Source organism: Nyctereutes procyonoides, unplaced genomic scaffold, assembly GCF_905146905.1.
Source record: "Nyctereutes procyonoides isolate TBG_1078 unplaced genomic scaffold, NYPRO_anot_genome, whole genome shotgun sequence".
Classification (NCBI taxonomy): domain Eukaryota; kingdom Metazoa; phylum Chordata; class Mammalia; order Carnivora; family Canidae; genus Nyctereutes; species Nyctereutes procyonoides.
The window spans coordinates 48,722,799-48,739,422 of NW_026575052.1; the positions used below are offsets into that span (position 1 = coordinate 48,722,799).

General features: G+C 48.8%; 1 protein-coding gene across 1 annotated transcript; it reads left to right on the forward strand.

Annotated features, from left to right (window-relative positions):
• The first annotated feature begins 319 nt into the window (after nt 1-319).
• On the forward strand, nt 320-15,160 carry PCDH12 (protocadherin 12). Its single transcript, XM_055332840.1, has 4 exons — nt 320-3,519; nt 8,040-8,137; nt 10,117-10,265; nt 14,242-15,160. Exons 1-4 carry the CDS (start codon nt 640-642, stop codon nt 14,727-14,729), a joined length of 3,615 nt encoding a protein of 1,204 aa, XP_055188815.1. The 5' UTR covers nt 320-639; the 3' UTR covers nt 14,730-15,160.
• Nucleotides 15,161-16,624: the final 1,464 nt, after the last annotated feature.

Genomic DNA, 16,624 nt, shown 5'->3' on the forward strand with positions numbered 1-16,624 from the left:
GAGAGACACAAGGAACAAGGAACGTGCCGTTCCCAGGAAGGGTAATGGGGCAGACAGGGTCTCAGCTCTCTGCCCACCTGGCCACACAGCAGCTCCCTCTCTCTCAGGGGCCGCCTCGCGTGGCTAGTACCTTCCTCGCGGCCGGGCCCACCCTCCGCCACCACCGCCGCAGGCCCCTCGCACTTCACGGGAAGCCCTCCTTCTCTAATTGGCATTGAAACGCATAACCCTCCCTTTTCCTGTAGGTGGGGTTTCCATAGGAAAAAGCTGCTTCTCCATTTCCCTAGCCCAGCGACTGTTTGGAAGTCAGATCCCCACATCCTGCTTTACTGGGTCAAGTCCCTCTTGGACCAGCTCTTGGCCATCACTTACTGAAGGGGACCAACGGGTGCCCCTGTGTGGGGTGTCCCTTGGCAATTTCACTTCATCAATGCTTGGAGCTCTGAGATCTCTTCAGATGAAGATGGCCTTGCCTGAGAATCCTCTACTTCCATCATCTTCCAATTATGGGACGAGGCTGTGACAGCAGATCTGGGGGCAGGAGAACACTAATCGAGCCACTCAGGAAACACTGGAGGACTTGCCTGGCCTTTGAAGAACTCTAGTGGTTTCTGAGCCTAGCCCATCCTGGCGGTAAGCATGATGCTACTTCTGCTACTACTGCTGGGGCTTTTGGGGTCAGGCAGCTACTTGTTCCTTCCAGGGCATTGTCAGGAGGTGGCCACTCTCACTGTGAAATACCAAGTGGCGGAAGAGGTGCCGGCTGGCACAGTGATAGGAAAGCTGTCCAGGGACCTGAGCTGGGAGGACAGACGCGGACAAACACAGGCGTCCTTCCAGGTCTTGCAGCTGTCTCAGGCACTCCCCATCCAGGTGGACCCTGAGGACGGCCTGCTTAGCACAGGGAGGCGGCTGGACAGAGAGCTGCTTTGCCGGCAGCAGGACCCTTGCCTGATTTCCTTTGACGTGCTTGCCACGGGGGATTTGGCTCTGATCCATGTGGAGATCCAGGTGCTGGACATCAATGACCATGAGCCACAGTTTCCCAAAGGTAAGCAGGAGCTGGAAATCTCTGAGAGTGCCTCTTTGCGCACCCGGATCCCCCTGGACAGAGCTCTCGACCCGGACACTGGCCCCAACACCCTGCACTCTTACATGCTGTCTCCCAGTGAGCACTTTGCCCTGGATGTCATCGTGGGGCCTGATGAGACCAAACATGCAGAACTGGTGGTGGTGAAGGAGCTAGACAGGGAAATCCACTCGTTTTTTGATCTGGTGCTAACTGCCTATGACAGTGGGAACCCCCCCAAGTCAGGCACCAGCTTAGTCAAGGTCAATGTCCTGGACTCCAATGACAATAGCCCAGTCTTTGCTGAGAGCTCACTGGCATTAGAAATCCAAGAAGATGCTGCCCCTGGTACTCTCCTCATAAACTTGACTGCCACGGATCCTGACCAAGGTCCCAATGGGGAGGTGGAATTCTTCCTCAGTAAGCACGTGCCTCCAGAGGTGCTGGACACCTTCAGTATTGATGCAAAGACAGGCCAGGTGATTCTGCGTCAACCCCTAGACTATGAAAAGAATCCTGCCTATGAGATAGATGTCCAGGCGAGGGACCTGGGTCCCAATTCCATCCCAGCCCACTGCAAAGTACTCATTAAGGTTCTGGACGTCAATGACAATGCCCCAAGCATCCACATCACATGGGCCTCCCAGCCATCATTGGTGTCAGAAGCTCTTCCAAAGGATAGTTTCATTGCTCTTGTCATGGCAGATGACTTGGACTCAGGAAATAATGGTCTGGTCCACTGCTGGCTGAGCCAAGAACTGGGCCACTTCAGGCTGAAAAGGACCAATGGCAACACATACATGCTGCTAACCAACACCACACTGGACAGAGAGCAGTGGCCCAAATATACCCTCACTCTCTTGGCTCAAGACCAAGGACCCCAGCCATTATCAGCCAAGAAACAGCTCAGCATTCAGATCAGTGACGCCAACGACAATGCACCTGTGTTTGAAGAGAGCAGGTATGAGGTCTCTACTCGGGAGAACAACCTACCTTCTCTTCACCTCATTACTGTCAAGGCTCACGATGCAGACTTGGGCATTAATGGAAAAATCTCATATCGTATTCAGGACTCCCCAGTTTCTCATTTGGTAGCTATTGACTCAGACACAGGAGATGTCACTGCTCAGAGGTCACTAGACTATGAACAAATGGCCAGTTTTGAGTTCCGTGTGATCGCAGAGGACATGGGGCAGCCCCAACTTGCATCCAGCGTCTCTGTGTGGGTCAGCCTCTTGGATGTCAATGATAATGCCCCAGAAGTGATTCATCCCACACTCAGTGATGGAAAAGCCATCCTCTCAGTGCTCGTAAATGCCTCCACAGGCCACCTTCTGGTGCCCATTGAAACTCCTAATGGCTTGGGTCCAGCGAGTGCTGACACACCACCACTGACAACCCATAGTTCCCGGCCATTCCTTTTGGCAACCATTGTAGCAAGAGATGTAGACTCAGGGGCAAATGGAGAGCTTCTCTATAGCATTAGGAGTGGGAATGAAGCCTGTCTCTTTGTCCTCAGCCCCCACCTGGGGCAGTTGTTCATCAACATCACCAATGCCAGCAGTCTCATTGGGAGTGAGTGGGAACTGGTGATAGTGGTAGAAGACCATGGCATCCCCTCCTTGCAGACCCAAGCCTTGTTGAGGGTCTTGTTTGTCACCAGTGTGGATCACTTGAGGGACAGGGCCCGGGAGCCTGGGACCCTGAGCACCTCGGTGCTGACAGTGATTTGCCTCCTCGTACTGCTGGCCATCTTTGGGTTGATCTTGGCTCTGATCATGTCCATCTGCAGGACAGAGAAGAAGGACAACAGAGCCTACAACTGTCGGGAGGCTGAATCTACCTACCGCCACCAGCCCAAGAGGCCCCAGAAACACATCCAGAAGGCGGATATCCACCTTGTGCCCGTGCTCAGGGGCCAGGTGGATGAGCCTGGAGACATCAGGCAGCCCCACAAGGACACAGGCAAGGAAGGGATGATGGAAGCAGGCTGGGACCCCTGCCTGCAGGCCCCCTTTCACCTCACGCCAACCTTGTATAGGACCCTGCGTAACCAAGGCAACCAGGGAACACAGGCTGAGAGCCGAGAGGTGCTGCAGGATACTGTCAATCTCCTTTTCAACCATCCCAGGCAGCGAAATGCCTCCCGGGAGAACCTGAACCTTCCTGAGTCCCAGCCTGTGATGGGCCAGCTGCGCTCAAGGACCCCAAAGGCTATGGGCAGCCCAGCAGGGAGGCTGTCAGGAGACGCAGGCAGCGAGGAGGCCCCACGGAGTCCACCAGCCTCATCTGCAACCCTGAGGCGGCAGCCCAATCTCAATGGCAAAGTGACCCCCGAGAAAGAGTCTGGTCCCCGTCAGATCCTGCGGAGCCTGGTCCGGCTATCTGTGGCTGCTTTTGCGGAGCGGAACCCTGTAGAGGAACTCACCATGGATTCTCCCCCTGTTCAGGTACCTGGGTATGGGCACCTTTCTCTGTGGTCAGCCCTGGACCACCACATCAGACACCCCATTACCCTTACGTTTCTCACATTCATTCCTTAGGCTCACTAGGGACTTTATGGTATAGTGGATACAGTGGGTCAGGGCCCAGCTCTGGGTCAACAAAATTTAGCTGTGTGATCCCGGGCAACTTACTTACTGTCTCTGAGCCTTCGTTTCCCTATCTATAAAATAGAGATGATGGTAAGAGCATCTGCCTCGCAGTTGTCCTGAGGATTTGATCAGTTAATTCCTGTAAAGCACTTACTCGGGGCCTGGCACAAGCAGACACACAACAAAAGACACATTTGAGAATAAAAGCTTTGGGATAAGGCTGCCTGGGATCAAATCCTGGCTTCATCTCTTCCTAGCCGTGAACCACAGCAATGTTACTCCGCTTTGCTGTTAAAGACACCTATGTAAACAGCACCTACCTCCTAAATGTGCTTGAAGATGAAATGAGTGCACTTAAAGCCTAGAGTTATGTCCGGCACACAGTCAGCACTCAGCAAATGGTTACAATTACTTCTGCAAAGCTCTTCATCTCCTCCTGCCCTCTTCTCATCCGGGCAACCTCCCTGTGAAGCAGGCCAGCATGGGCATCATTGCTCCTGGGCTCTGGGGCTGCACTGGACTTGCCTGAGACTAGATTTTGCTGGCTAGGGATCCCTGGGTGGCTCAGCGGTTTAGCGCTGCCTTTGGCCCAGGGCATGATCCTGGAGACCCGGGATCGAGTCCCACATCAGGCTCCCTGCATGGAGCCTGCTTCTCCTTCTGCCTGTGTCTCTGCCTTTCTCTGTGTGTCTTTCATGAATAAATAAAATCTTAAAAAAAAAAAAGATTTTGCTAGCTAGGTCTGCAGGATGGGGCAGCGGAAACAGTCTTGGAACTTAGGAGTCTGATCTGAATTCAAATTTCAGCATAGCCACTCAATAGCAGGGCAACCTTGGGCAAATCTGTCAGTATCAGAGCTTCATTTTCCCCAAATGGCAATTATGATGCTAAACTGACCCTGTGTCTGCCTCCCAGTAGTTGAGGATTACATAAAATAATGAAGGACAAAATATGTAGCAACCTGGAATTTACTAGACAAAAATGGGAAATCCTTTTCAGGGACGGTGCCTGATCTCACATCCAGATCTGTTCCTCTGCACTTCAGAGAACTTTCCCCGTGCCAGGCTGCCCACTCAAGGCACATGTCTGTTTGGCCAGGCAATTGGCTCAGGTTTCCTGTCAAGGAAGGACACAGCTTCCTTCCCCCACATCCTCCTCAGGAAGCCACCTGGAGAGAGCCCTACTGCTCTCTGAGAAGTCTTGCCCTGAGCCCTATGTAGCCTTCGAGATTGCCCAGAACCATTCATTCATTCGTTCGTCCATCCATCCATCCATCCATCCACCCATCCATCCATCCACCATCCATCCATCCATCCATCCATCCATCCATCCATCCATTTTCAAATGCTTACTGAGTGAGCTTTTTGAGCTAAATACTGTATTGGTTGTTGGCGAACACAGACAGCTGAGAGCAAGCACTGGGGCTGAATCCACTGAAGGGTACCCATCTGGGATCAGATTAAGGGTAGGAAGCAGCTTGCCTAATGCTCATGTCTTTCCAGCAGCACAGTGCCACAGTGAGTCAGATCTGGGTTCAAATTCTAGCCCTGCCATTAACTGCTGTGTAGCCCCTCTGAGCCTCATATTCCACATCAACAAAATGGGTATGGTGGTATCTTTTCCCTAGAGTTATTGTAAGAATTAAATGAGATTACACACATATTAAGTGCTTATCATAAATGCTTGTTATTAAGTTATTAAGTGCTTGTCATAAGATCTATTAAGAAATAGGGGCACCTGACTGGCTCAGTCAGTGGAGCATATGGTTTTTTTTTTTTTTTTTTTTTTTTTTTAAGATCTTTTTTTTTTTTTTTAATTTTTATTTATTTATGATAGTCACAGAGAGAGAAAGAGAGAGAGGCAGAGACATAGGCAGATGGAGAAGCAGGCTCCATGCACCGGGAGCCTGATGTGGGATTCGATCACGCGTCTCCAGGATCACGCCCTGGGCCAAAGGCAGGCGCCAAACCGCTGCGCCACCCAGGGATCCCAGCATATGGTTTTTGATCTTGGAGTCATGAGTTCAAGTCCTACCATGAACAATTTAAAAAAGGTTACTTAAATTAAAAAGTTTACTTTAAAAAAGGTTTTTTAAGATTACTTTAAAAAAAGATTTAAGGGCAGCCCTGGGCAGCGGTTTGGCGCCGCCTGCAGCCTGGGGTGTGATCCTGGAGACCCGGGATCAAGTCCCACATCGAGCTCCCTGCATGGAGCCTGCTTCTCCCTCTCCCTGTGTCTCTGCCTCTCTCTGTGTGTCTCTATAAATAAATAAATAAATAAATAAATAAATAAATAAATAAATAAATAAAATCTTTAAAAAATAATAAAAATTTAAAAAAGATTTAAGATTACTTTTTTTTAAATTTTTTATTTATTTATGATAGTCACACACAGAAAGAGAGAGGCAGAGACATAGGCAGAGGGAGAAGCAGGCTCCATGTACCGGGAGCCCAATGTGGGATTCGATCCCGGGTCTCCAGAATCGCGCCCTGGGCCAAAGGCAGGCGCTAAACCACTGCACCACCCAGGGATCCCTTAAGATTACTTTAAAAAGTTTTAAAAGAATACATTAATGAGGGGATCCCTGGGTGGCTCAGCGGTTTGGCGCCTGCCTTTGGCTCAGGGCATGTTCCTGTAGTCGTGGGACTAAGTCCCACATCAGGCTTCCTGCAAGGAGCCTGCTTCTCTGTCTGTGTCTCTGCCTCTCTCTCTCTCTCTCCCTCTTTCTCTCTCTGTCTCTCATGAATAAATAAATAAAATCTTAAAAAAAAAATTCTTCCTAAAAAAAAAAGAATACATAAATGAATTATATACTTTCAATCATTTCATCCTTATAACTATAACCACATGGGCCTCGTTATTATTCCCTTTTTACTGCTGAGGAAACTGAGGCTCAAAATGCTTAAGTAATTTCTCAAGGCCACCCAGATGGAACTGGGGCACGGGCAGATGTAGGATGTGTTTTTTGTTTTGTTTTAAAGATTTATTTATTTATTTATTTATTTATTTATTTATTCATTCATTCATTCATTCATTCATGAGAGACACAGAGAAAGAGGCAGAGACATAGGCAGAGGGAGAAGCAAACTCCCTGCGGGGAGCCTGAGGTGGGACTCAATCCCAGGACACTGGGATCACCGGAGCCAAAGGCAGATGCTCAACCACTGAGCCACTCACGTGTCCCCAGATATAGGATTTGAATCTGAGTCTGATAGATACAATAGTTTACATTCTAACTATGATGCAACCCTGAATGACAGCACTATGCTCAGGCTGCGGCACTCAGAGAGTGTCCCTGAACTACCAGCTAACACTTGGAAGAGTTGCAGGTGCCTTAGGAGGCTTCTGGTCTGGGCCAGGAGGTAGGATCTGCCCTGAGGCAGACAACTGGACCCAGGCCTCATCTCCTAATTTTCCAACTGTCCTCTGAGGTTGGTACTTTCTAGCTGGAGCTGCCCAGAGAGGCTGAGTGGGCCTTCTCAGGGAAGACTGGGGGTAGGCCCAGGAACCATCGGCAGTATTTCTAGGAGTAACAACCCATAATCCTTGCATTTTAAGTTCTCAAACCACTGGGTTAGTTAATCCCAACAACCCCGTGAAGAAGGCTGGATGCGTATTTCCAGCTCCAATTTAGAGAATAGGAAACTGAGGTATGAGTATCTCTAAAAACATGCCTGACACTACAGAAACTAGAAATGACCTTGAACTAGAACTCGGCCTCCTGAAACTTGGTCTGTCACCTTTGCCTTCATAGGGCCCTGCAGGTTCTGGCCCTGACACCTCACCTGACTCCTGCCCACCTCCCCAACCTTTCTGAGCCTCCACCATCTCCTCTGGCCTTTCAGCTGGCAGTGCCTTCTGTTTTCATTCTCACTCTTGTTGAATGAATGAAAGGATGAATAAAGGAATGATTGAATGCTACCAATGTTGCTTTCTCCATTGCAGAGTCTTATGTCTGGCCCACCAAAATTGGCTGAGTACTCCTGAAGGTGGGGAAACAACTCCTTAAGATAATCTGTATCAAAGTAATATGAATTTATGGTCGGGAAATGCCTTCTTCAGCTTCATTTCACAGATTCCAGTGGGGGGAGGTTGCTCAGAGTGAGAGTGAGGGGTGGGCCCAGGGGGGGTCCTCCTTCTCTCCCTGGGATACCCAGGTCCTGTGGTGACAGAACAAAGCAAGGATCCTGCCAGCACAGGTCCCTGCCTCCGTCACCGCCTCCGTCACCATTCACCATCCCCCATCTGATCGCACAAACATCTGAAGCTGGAGGAAAGACTATAAAAAGAAAGCGCCGGCATTGAGGGAAACATCCGGCAAGGAAGTGTGCTGGGTCGGAATTGTGTGGAGTCAACAGATTTTTCCTGTCTTGCAGCAAATCTCCCAGCTGCTGTCCTTGCTGCATCAGGGCCAATTCCAGCCCAAACCAAACCACCGGGGAAATAAATACTTGGCCAAGCCCAGCGGAGGCAGGTAAGCAGCACATGGACCCACAGGCTTCTCGAGCACTGCCCCCGCCATCAGCTTGCCTTCACCCCTGGAACCTCTGTGATCTGAGGAAGGGTGAACACATTCCAGACAGTGGCCCCCCTGGGAGAGCATCGGACAGCATCCATCCCCCCATCCTGGGCAGCATGGTCCTGGAGCAACTGTATTTATTGTATTTACAGGACCCAGATCTCTAAGGAAATGACTTCATCCCTGAGGCTCTACCTGTCCCCTGATTGCAGAGGTGCTGGGCTATGGGCTTTAAATGTGTAATTTTCAGCTTTCTTTCTCTTGATCCTTTAACATAACATGAAGTTTCCCTGGCTAAGGACATAGGTGTGTGGGTGTATTCTTTGGGCAGTCCTAGAACTAAAGAGAGCTCAACAGGACATCTAATCTAACTCTTTTTTGTTACAGACATAGAAACTGGGGCTCTGAGTAGTTTGATCCAACCCAGCTATGCTGAACTTGAGCAAGCCAGATAGATCCTCAGGGCCTCAGTTTCTTATCTGTAAAAGAAAGGTCATCACACTTATTTGCAGTGATAGGTTAAGGATTTAACAATCAAACATATTCTAGGCCCATAGCCCAGTGACTGGCACATAGTAGGTGCATAACCATTGCTAAGTCCTTTCCTCCCAAAGTGACTTTGTTCAAGGTCACATGGCCAGTGAGTGGCAAAGCCGGGACCAGCTCCCAGCACCTGAATGCAGGCTCAGAGCTCTTGCCTTGACAATTCATAGCTTTTTTTTCTTTCTTTTTTTGTTTTGCAAAGATGGTGGGAGGTAGTGTAGAGCAGCAGTGAGTATACATACTCCATAGTCACATGAGTCTGGATTTGAATTCTTGGTTTAACACTTAGTCCATGGGGACCTTGGGCAAGGTGTAGAATTTTTCACAAGTCTTCCTTTTTTCATTTGCAATTTGGGAATGATGACAAGAGAACACCTTACAGATGGGAAAAGTTTGAAGAGAGGGTCTATATACTTAGCAAAACATAAAGTCTGACTCAGAGTAACTGCTTAATAAACATTAGTTGTTGTCATCATTACTTACGAATTTGCCACTTCCCTGCTAATCCCTTCATGGCAGCAGAAATGGTGACAGGAAAAAAAAAAAAGCACAAAGGACCTGAGACCTTTAAAATCTGAGGGACCTTTCCCACCTGCTGAACTGTGGGGCCAGACCTGCCTCCCCATACTCCAGCCGCCTCAGGAACTGGCCTCCTCCAGGAGGCAGGCAAGGTCTGTGGGAGGGAGAGGACAGGATAGAGACAGCAGGAGTCAGGTAGAGTCTGAGTGGCTTTTTGATGCCTCACCCCAGCTGCATCTTCTTTTGCCCTGCTATTCTGGTCTGGGATTTGGCCTCAAATAGGGAGTAGGGAATATTCAGCCATGTTGTCCACAAAGTATTAATTGAGCATCTACTATGTGCTGGGGCCCTGTTTTGAGCACTGGTGACCAGGGAATGAGACAGATAGAAATCTCTGCTCTCACTGGAGGTCATAGTTGAATGGGTGGAGGTGGATGGATAGATGGATGGACAGATGACTGCACTGTTTCAACCAAAGTTACTACACTCCTACCCTGGGCCAGGCAACACAAAGGAAGGGGAAGGAATTATTCATTGGTGAATAATGGTGCCAATGCATTAATTGTTTCTTGTATTTGCTGAGTGCTTACATTGTGCCAGGTACTAGTTTCTTTACATAAACTGTCTCATTTTGCATGCCCCTTGAGGTGGGTGTTATTTATTACCTCCATTTTACAGATGAGGCAACAGATGCAGAGTAGGCAGGCCTGGGACCACGTAATCCAGGTTGGTCTGACTCTGAAAGCTGGGCTCTGTATCTACCTCCTTATGTGGATGAATGCTGACATGAGTAGAAGAATGTTCATGAGCAGGAATGAATGAATCTGGTGTGTGAATTTTCTCACTCGTGGACTGGCTGGCCTCCTTTGCAGGAGCATAATCCCAGATACAGATGGCCTAGGTGCCAGGGCTGGCCAGACAGAACCAGACCAGGAGGAAGGGCCCTTGGATCCTGAAGAGGACCTGTCTGTGAAGCAGCTGCTAGAAGAAGAGTTGTCAAGCCTGTTGGACCCACACACAGGTAAGGACTCCTTAGGATCACCCTGAGCCTGCTTCTGCCCCTGCGACCCCCTCATATGTCCTGACGTCAGACTTTTCCACAAGAAAAACACAGACGTTCTATTTCTGGGCAGGAATATCAGTAACATTTTACTTTCCCTAACGTTTCCAACAGCCTTCATTTGTTTAAAGACCAGATTCTACTCTGATTAATCTTTAAAAATCCTAAGAATAGTAAATGAGCTCTTGATGTGTGCCAGGTACTGGGAAGCATCTTACACATTAGCGCGGTTAAGCTTCCAAATGGTCTTTGGAGGTAGATGTTACGAGCTCCAATTTAGAGATAAGCAAACTGAGGCTCAGGGAAATACCACAGCCTGCTCGGAGTCACTTAGCTCATCAGTGACTGAAGGGGAACCAACCCGGGCCTGCCTGCCATCAGGGACCCCCTCACCACCCATTTGTGTTTCTTGGGTGGGTTTAAATATCCTTCCATTCTGAGAACTCAGTCAACTCTTTAATGTGTTCATATTTCTAATTTAAACCAAAATAACATTTTCTAGAGAAAAAATTCATTTTGACTTTAATTCAGGAATGTGCTAGCTGGATACTGGTCAGCCTCCTTGAGGTAACACCATACCTCTGTTCTTTCCTAAACTGTGGTTTTCTGTTTTGGTAGTTAATAATCTGTTCCTCAGCTGAACATAGCCTATGTGATCTATCTGGCTGCAAACACACTAAAAGCATGGCAGGGACTTCCTTTTCCTTGGTTAAGAAAATAGAGCTAACATTCATTGAGAGCTTTCTATGCATTCATATTCCTCATGAGAAATTTTTATGAGACAGAAACTATCCATGATCACCATTTCATGAAGGAAAAAACTGAGGGGCAAGGGTGTCTAGTAACTTTCCCAAGGTTGTACAGAAAATGGTTAGTAACACTGGCAATGTGGCTCTAAATTAAAAGTAAGTAAAATTAATCTAATTAAAATTAAGTAAAATGAAAAATTCAGTTCCTCAGTTATACCAGCCACATTTCAAACACTCAGTAACCACATGTGGTTAGTGGACATTGCTTTGGACGGCACACATATAGAAAGTTTTATAGGATAGCATTGTGTAGAATCTACAACCGTGAGCTCCAACACAGTAGCCATTAGCCACATTGGAAAATGGCTAGTCCCGATCAAGACATGATATAAGGGGGCCCCTGCCCAGTTCAGCGGGTAGAGTGTGCAACCCCTGATCCCAGGGTGGTGAGTTCAAGCTGCATGTTGGGCATAGAGCTTACTTAATAAAAATAAAAATAAAAAGCAGAAAAAAGAGTAACTTACTATTAAAAAAAGATGTGATAAACATAAAACACACTTCAGATTTTGAAGACTTCGCATGAAAAAAGAATGTGAAATATCTCATTAATTTAAAAATATTCATTACATGATAAAATGATATTAAGTATGAAATTTTTTACAAATTAATTACAGAATTTCTTTCTACTTTTTTAACATGCCTCCTAGAAAATTTAAAATGACCTTTATGGCTCACACTGTCTCTCTACTGGCCAGCTCTGGGCTGGAACCTATGTGCTCAGTTGTCACGTGGTCCTGCTTCCCCGCGGCACAGAGGGCATGGAAATTGCTGAGGGATGATGAGGGCAGGAGGATAGAAGAGCCTATGCTGCTCACGGGGCGGAGCTGCACAGGGGCTATGGGTGAGCTCGCTGACCCCAGGGGTCATGGCTGCATCCATCTGATAATGTGATGAGGATAACACCTTACTGGTAGCATGAGCTCAGTGAATGCTCATAGCAACCTGACAAGATGAGTACTACTATTTCACCACTTTATGAGAGACAAAGAAGGCTCAGAGAGGTTAAGCAATTTTCCCAAGGTCACACTGCTCATAAATGGCAGAGGTGGGAAATCAAGCCCAGGCCAGCCTTGCGTCCACCTGCCTCTGGGTGGACTCACCATTGCTGCCCAGCCATTCTCATATACTCCAGTGATTTTCTCATTCCAATTCCCATTCTTTCTGAAGCTCTCTGACCCTGGTACAAAGGCCTGATTCTGTAACACTAGAAGAGTTTCAATCTTATTACCCCAAGTCTCAAGGAACTAAGGTTTACATTTCCCAAATGCCCAGGGTTAATATTTATGTTCACTGAGTCATTCAAGAAATGCTCACTAAGTCCCGGGCGTGGGCTGGACCAGGTGGAAAGAGGCCTGCCCTGCCTCACAGCCTGCAAAGCTCCACCGTGACAAAGCAAGACAGAAACTCATTTATCAATATAAACAGCCATTAGCTGTATTTTGGAATAACTTTTCCAAATTACAAAAGTAATATTTGGTTAAGGTAGAAAAATGTAGCTAAACAAAAAGAGAATAAATCACTTCTGTCCAGGGGTAATTCCAGTTAACATTTTGACATACCTCCTTCCAGTCTTTTATTCTATGCACAGATCCTTTTTTTTTTTTATGCACAGATTCTAAAGCAGCTCACCTTTAAGCAAGCATTAAATACATGCTCAAGTGGATGTTGTACTTTTTTTTTTAAGACACAGTTTCTTAACCATAAGATTTATGCTTTCTTTTTTTGGCTTGACCTCTACCATCTGGCCTAGGGCTAGTTTGAGATAGCATTTTTGTTGAGGAGATGGGAAAAGGAAAAGTGTGATGGGGCCATTAAGGATCTAGGGGACAGGGCAGCCCGGGTGGCTCAGCGGTTTAGCGCCACCTTCAGCCCAGGATGTGATCCTGGAGACCTGGGCTCGAGTCCCACGTCGGGCTCCCTGCATGGAGCCTGCTTCTCCCTCTGCCTGTCTCTGTCTCTCTCTCTGTTTCTCTCATGAATAAATAAAGAAAATATTAAAAAAAAAAAAGGATCTAGGGGACAATTTTGCGGTGTTTTTAAAAAGATTTTATTTATTTATTTGAGAGAGAGAAAGCAAGAGACAGAGCATGAGCAGAAGGGGAGGGGCAGAGGGGGAGGGAGAAGCTGACTCCCCACTGAGCAGGGAGCCTGATGTAGGGCTTGATCCCAGGACCCTGGGATCATGACCTGAGCCAAAGGCAGATGCTTAACTGACTGAGTCACCCAGGTGCCTCTAGGTGATAGTTTTTCATAACCCTCTGTCCCCTTCCTGGGACAGCGCTTTAGCAGACAGCCCCTTCCCAGCGCTGCCTCTAGATCTGGGTTTTCTGTGGCTTGAGAAGCGAAGGTTGAGGAGTCCAGGGCACAGTGCCCATAGAAACCTTAGCAAGCCTGGGGAATCTGGAGGCCACAGGTGTGCACCCGGAGCACCCGGGGGGCCAAGGGGGAGCTCCTGAGAGAGTGGATAGGAGGGTACAGTCCCATGAGGCTTCAAAGTCATCAGATTTGGGGACAAAATCTGGATTTGGTCGCCTAGTAGATGTGTGATTCCATGTCTTGGAACTTCGTTTCCTCATCCATAAAATGAAATAGCACTCTTCATTTCAAAGGTTTGTGCAGAGGTTAAATGAGAGAATCACATAAATTATTATGGCATGGAAGAACTTAATAAATGGTCACTATTGCTATGAATACAAACAGATGGCAGCATCCAGCCAGGAACTCCAGCCTTGGCTAAGGAGAGGGATGCTCACCCATCCCCCATTCGCAGCTACTAGTGCCCTGAGGGAGTGAAGAGCCTGGCTGACCGGGTGGGTGGAAGACACCTAGCCTGTCACACAGCAGGATCTGCAGGATCGGGAAATTCTTTAGAAAAGGGCCAGTTTCTAATTCTAGGCTTTCTTCCTCCCGCCGCCTCCTCCCCACTCTGCTCCTGTGGGTACTTCAGTCGGCAGCCTTCCTGCCCAACAAGCTTCCCTGTTAGGGCCTCTTCCTTCCGGTCGCCCTTGGGCCTCCCCATCTGTCCCCCGCCATTTCCCTTCCCTCCTTTGTCCGGAGCCCTGGGCCGGCCCACAGCCCCACCCTCAGCTGCCTGGCTCTCACTGGGTCCCCTCATCCGTCCCATGCAGGCCTGGCCCTGGACCGGCTGAGCGTCCCCGACCCGGCCTGGATGGCGAGGCTCTCTCTGCCCCTCACTATGAACTACCGCGACAACGTGTTCTCCCCGGACACTCCGGCCGTAGAGGAACCCAGGACCTTCCAGACCTTCGGCAAGGCGGCAGGGCCTGAACTGAGCCTGACAGGCACGCGGCTGGCCAGCACCTTCCTCTCAGAGATGAGCTCGCTGTTGGAAATGCTTCTGGGGCAGCGCTCGGGCGTGCCCGTGGAGGCCGCCTCCGAGGTGCTGAGGCGGCTGTCCGTCTGCGGGAGGACCCTCAGTCTGGACCTGGCCACCAGCGGGGCCTCAGGCATGGACGGACAGGGGGGCCCAGGTGGAAAGAAGGAGGCCGAGGGCAGGACTGGCAGCAGCAGCAGCAGCAGCAGCAGCAGCAGCAGCAGGGGCCTGTGGATCCAGGAACAGGGGGCCCTGGGAGATGTCAGGGAGCCCAGGCCCTAAGGATCTTGGGACATGAGCTGCTTTCGACAATCTTTGAACTCACTGTCCAGAGGTGGCCCTAGAACTTTAGGGTGACCCATGCTGCTCCATAGAGGAGGCAGGGGCCCCCCAACTAATAGCTGGCCGATCAAAACAGCCCCTCATTAGGGGCTGGCTTTGCCTGTGAATTTTTTGGAGGACAGAGACATTTGTGGCTGAAGTGAGTGTTTGCTGGCAAAACACATGTAGAGCATGGAGGGTCAGTCCTCCTGTGGAACAGATGCCAAGGAGTGTCATGAGCAAGAGAGTATGGCCTTATCACATACTTGAGGGTGGGGGGCTGGATCCTGAGGTACCAGGCAAAGCTCTCTGACCTACTAATAAAGGAAAAGCACTGGCTCATTCTCCTGTTTGCACCTGTCAAGATGGGGAGGGAAGGGTAGCAGAGTGAGGGTTCCTTGTTGCCTATTCACTGGCAAGAGGGTGTGCTGGACCTGGACAGGAGTAGGGCATATTGGTACGCAGTGGTCAGTACACGGTGATGAACATGGAGACTCTTTTTTTTTTTCTAATTTTTTTTTTAATTTATTTATGATAGTCACACAGAGAGAGAGAGAGAGGCAGAGACATAGGCAGAGGGAGAAGCAGGCTCCATGCACTGGGAGCCCGACGTGGGACTCGATCCTGGGTCTCCAGGATCGCGCCCTGGGCCAAAGGCAGGCACCAAACTGCTGCACCACCCAGGGATCCCCGAACATGGAGACTCTTGATCTCACTTCTCTAATGTTACATTATCAAATAACCTGCTTCTCAGCTGGAAAATTAGGGCTAAGAAAAGCATGACTATTTATAGAATGTTTATGTGAGCCAGGCCCCAGCCTTTACACTAGGATTTAATTTAATTTCCAACAACCCTGGGAGAGAGGTGTTATCCCCATTTCACAGACAAGGACATGAGGCTTGGAGAAGCAGAGTGTCTTGTTGAAGATCAAGAGGCAGAGGGGTGCCTGAGTAGCTAAGTTGCTGAAACATCTGACTCTTGATTCTGGCTCAGGTTAGGACCTCAGGAGTCATTAGATCCAGCATAGGTGAGGCTACTCACACTCAGCAGGGAGTCTGCTTCCTTCTCCCTCTCTCCCTTTCCCCCTCCCCCCCTCTGCACAAGCAGGCTCTCTCACACTCTCTTTCTCTAAAATAAATATATCTTTAAAAAAAAAAAAAGAGTAGAGACAGAGCGAAGATTTTGGAACCAAACTGGACCAATATCAATACCTATGTCCTTGACCTAGGCATTAGACTGCCAGCTAAGGAAAGGAAAGGAAAAAGCCCCACAGGTGAGTTTTTTGCCAGTAGTAGACTTAGTCTGAATTCCCCTCATGAAACAATGTTGAGAAGTACATTTATTTCTAAAGCTGCCAAGGCCTACACGGCTCTGCATTTCCAAGCACAGAACAAGAGCGACTCAGATCTGACCTGATGAAGGCCTGGGCCTCTGCAGGCTCCTGTCCTTTCCCAGCAATTAGCCCATCTTTGCAGACCCAGCGTTCGTGGGTAAATCTTCCTCTGTCACAGCAGGTTTGGGCCTGTGAATTCAGGCCCTCGAGGACAATGTATGAACTGGGTCTATGAAATTGTTACTGACAGCAGCAAAACTTCCAGGGCAGGAGGGAGCAAAGAAATAGCAAATATTTTTCCAAGGCTCAGCCTTATACTTTTCCTGGAAATTTCCAAGCAGTTATTCAGTTAGCCATTCAGCTTCTCAGTAGCAGGGGCTCTCCTCCACTCTGAAGGCGAAAACTCCTCTCTGTGCTCCTCCTTCTGCCCGCTTTTGGAGGCCAGTACGCACATTCACTGTTCATAGAAATGGGCCAATCGTACTTCTGCCAAGAATAGTGGAAGCCATGTATACTTGGAAT